Source organism: Lepisma saccharinum, chromosome 2 (assembly GCF_977018435.1).
Source record: "Lepisma saccharinum chromosome 2, izLepSacc3.1, whole genome shotgun sequence".
NCBI lineage: Eukaryota > Metazoa > Arthropoda > Insecta > Zygentoma > Lepismatidae > Lepisma > Lepisma saccharinum.
The window spans coordinates 116,123,785-116,127,456 of record NC_139230.1 but is presented as its reverse complement, the minus strand read 5'-3'; the positions used below and the strand labels follow the sequence as shown (position 1 = coordinate 116,127,456).

General features: G+C 40.8%; 1 protein-coding gene across 1 annotated transcript; it reads left to right on the top strand.

Moving 5' to 3' along the window:
* The first annotated feature begins 1,520 nt into the window (after positions 1-1,520).
* LOC145983599 (zinc finger MYM-type protein 1-like) lies at positions 1,521-2,456 on the top strand. The gene has a single exon (XM_083116664.1). The coding sequence runs from the start codon at positions 1,521-1,523 to the stop codon at positions 2,454-2,456; it is 936 nt and encodes a 311-aa protein (XP_082972790.1).
* Positions 2,457-3,672: the final 1,216 nt, after the last annotated feature.

The following is a 3,672-nucleotide window of genomic DNA, read 5'->3' as shown; positions in this document are numbered from 1 at the left end:
GAAGAAGAAATGTGAATTTATGCATATCGCAGGGAAGAAATTGTAAATTGTGGATGCATTTACTGCTTTTGCTTCATTGTTATCCTCCCCTTTTATTCCTACGATAATATCTAGTTCTAAAAATCTCTGGCATTAATCGCTGCGTTGAGGAAGAATAGTGATAAGATGAAAGGCAGTGGCGATGCTACATAAAGGGCAACTAGGGCACTGCCCCACAACAATTTTAACATAAAAAGTTCATCTGAAGAGACAATCGGTATATACGCGGAAATATTTTTTTTGTTTTTTTTCCTCAACCCCTACGTTGCTGCAACCAGTCTTACAGGGTATGCACCCTGTGCGAGGTTAATATATTTTGATTGATTGATTTAGTTTATTTTACTTCGCGTTTTGTGCCTCTTGGCTAATTTGCGAAGATGGGGATGAGTGATGAAATGATGAAATTGATGAATGGACATTCACAAACAACCAAGCCCGACCGGGATTCGAACCCGGGACCCTTGGCGTCGCAGCGCGATGTGGTTAATATATTTCTCCGTCCTGTTGGAGAGAGTCCAATCTCGGCTCTGCCCCGGAGACGTGACGTCACTGACTGATCCAAACATTTACAGCATAGGCAAGGGACCCAAGGGACGGTCCCCTCACAATGGAAAAGCGCAAAATTCGTAGCCGTCTCTGGGCAGTGGACGAGGTGCCCTGCCCATTCATGTTTGCCTCGTTCACCGTTCAGTGTTTCCAACGCTTGGCAGGCAGTTCATTCGTTCTTCCAGCATGCAGCAATAAGATAGTAAAAAATCCCTCGAATGCTTTTCTTCGCGTTTGTTCCGGCGACCTGAAAAGTTGACAACACTTTTTATTGCTCAAACTAGTCCCTCGTATTTTCAAAAAGATCCTCCTTTCTTCCCATTGTAATACGGATTTGGATTTGAGTTAGTGTATGAGTTTGCGTTGCGTTCCGTCTGTGCGTATTGGTCGCTTATGAAATAATTCGTTTTTCGCGAGTTTATAGTTACTGTACGTGTTTATTTATTTGTGTGATTGTGTCTGTGTTCCAGCAACTTTACATGCAGAATATCGTCGTAAGTATAAACGAAATTTTTGGGGGTACATGGCCAATGTAAAGTGTTGTTACTGAACTTAACGCTGCATCATCTTCCAAGTTAGTCCTTGATATTAGTGGATACTTGGTGAATATAGAATATTTCTTTTCATTATTTTGGAAGACATTTTGCGACGCTAAAATGACATTGAATCATGTAGAAACTTTAATATCTACGCCTTTCAATTCATTGGCAATGGAAGAGAAACTTCAGATAAAGCTACTAGGACCGCATCGACCAAATATTTCAATTCAGCATTCAACAACATGTAAGGGAAAGCAAGTAAATCGGAATTTTAACATGGACTGGTATCAACGAAAAGTGTGGCTTTGTGGTTGCGATAAACGCATCGCTTTATTTTGCTTTCCTTGTATTTTGTTTGGGGGCGACTTTGCTTGGACATGTACGGGTATAAAGGACATGAAACATTTGTCAGAAAAGATAAAAAGCCACGAATCTTCCAAATTGCACATTAATGCATGTACGGATCTTGCATTACTGGGTCGTGTAAGTATTGCTAAACAACTGGACTCCTCATATCGAATAGCAGTGAAAAGGCACAATGATATGGTTGACAAGAACAGGAAAATTCTATCAACTATTATAGACTGCATTAAATTTTGCGGTGTATTTGAATGTGCATTGAGAGGTCATGATGAATCTGCAGATGCACTTAACAGAGGAACATTTCTTGGCCTTGTAAATTTTGCGGCAGAATTTGATTCATCATTGAAAGAACATCTTGAGTCTGCTAGTGTATTTAAGGGAACCTCAAGCACGGTTCAAAATGAAATTTTGGACTGCATTTTGGAAGTATGCAGAGAAGAAATAAGCATTCAGATAGAAAATGCTCATTTTGTTGCAATTCAGGCTGATGAAACTACATATTCTTCTTCACAGCTACAACTTGTTCTCATTTTCCGCTACGAGAGATCTGGAAAAGTTTACGAACGATTCTGGGGATTTTTTAATCCTGCTCGTGCCAGAGCAAACGATATTGCAGATATATTGTTATCCGAAATAGGTCAGTTCTTAAAAGATACGCCATATAAATTAATTGCTCAGTGCTTCGATGGGGCAGCTGTAATGAGCGGGCAACATGCAGGTGTTCAAACACTTATTAGGAAGCATTATGAATGTGCATATTTTATTCATTGCTATGCCCATCAATTAAATCTCACCATGCAACAGGCTACTCTGCATATAAGTGGGGTCAGGACATTTTTCACGCATCTTGCTGGCTTTGCATCATTCTTTTCGAGGTCACCTCAGAGAATGGTTGCTTTAGAATCAGTTGCATCAAAGCGGTTGCCCAGGCAATTCCTACGCGGTGGAATTTCAATAGCAGACTGGTGAACACAATATTTGAATACAGGACGGAAATTATTGAATGTCTTGAAAACATAGAACAGAGTGCCGAATTCGACGGTGTGACAATTCGAGAGGCAGCTGGTTTATGTCATCAATTGAAAAACAACACCTTTATGTTTTGGCTGTCACTCTTTCACAAAATCATGCCGCATGTTGACCACTTGTACGCCGAAGTTCAGAAAACGAACACGGACCCAGTACAAGTGCATGCTGCTATAAACAAATTCGAAAATGCAGTCACGGACGTGAGAAATGGCATATCCGGAAGAGAACGTTCATCCGAGGAAGGAAGCGATCCAAAACGTCGGCGTGAATCGAACTCAGCAACAGGGAAGCTAGCGGCATCTATAGAAGTTTGCGATACCATAACAACGCAAGCCCGTGAGCGCTTCTCATTCACAGGGCATCTTGTGGCTTCAACACTTTTTAGCTCAAATAAGTTTGAGACATATGCTCTAAAATTTCCTGAATGTGAGGTAAACGGCTGCTGTTGATGCAAACCCCTTTCTAAATAAGCCACGGCTGAAAACTGAACTAACTACGTTGTACACGAGGAAAGATTTCAGAATCAGTGGTGGAGCAACCTCCCTCCTTCAGTTTTTCCTTCATAACAACTTAGAAGGGGTATACGCTGAAATTGTGAAGCTGTTACGTGTTATTGTAACCACTCCCATGAACACTGCGGAATCAGAAAGGTGCTTCTCTACGCTAAAGCGCATTAAAACTTTTATGCGTAACACCATGCAAGAGAAGAAATTAAATGCATTGGCCATGCTATCTATCGAAAAAGAACTTGTTCGTGAAATTCCTGACTTCAACAAAAGAGTAATGGAGAAGTTTGTATGTTTAAAGAACCGCAGAATGGACTTCTTATACAAAGACATAACACATTAATATTAGTTTACATTATTGGCATGGTGAGGTGCAGAATGGATGAGGAGGAGCAAGATTCCCTCCCCCCAGTGTTAAAAGTGCGAATGTGTGAAATTTTGACATTGTAGTGAATCAACTACTCTGCACTATACAGGGTGTTTCTAAAGGTCGTTTACAACGCTTGGGAGGTGATTCCTCACACGAAAACAAGCAAAAAGTCTAAGTTCCATTTTTACGACTGAGGCTTCGTTTCCGAGATAGGAGCCTCGCAAAAGGTGACAAAGTGAACGTCACACCTAACTGGGACGAATACTATCACAGATAGAGA

Excerpts from the sequence above, each read along its gene's own strand:
- LOC145983599 (XM_083116664.1), top strand. The coding sequence starts at position 1,521 with ATGAAACATTTGTCAGAAAAGATAAAAAGCCACGAATCTTCCAAATTG.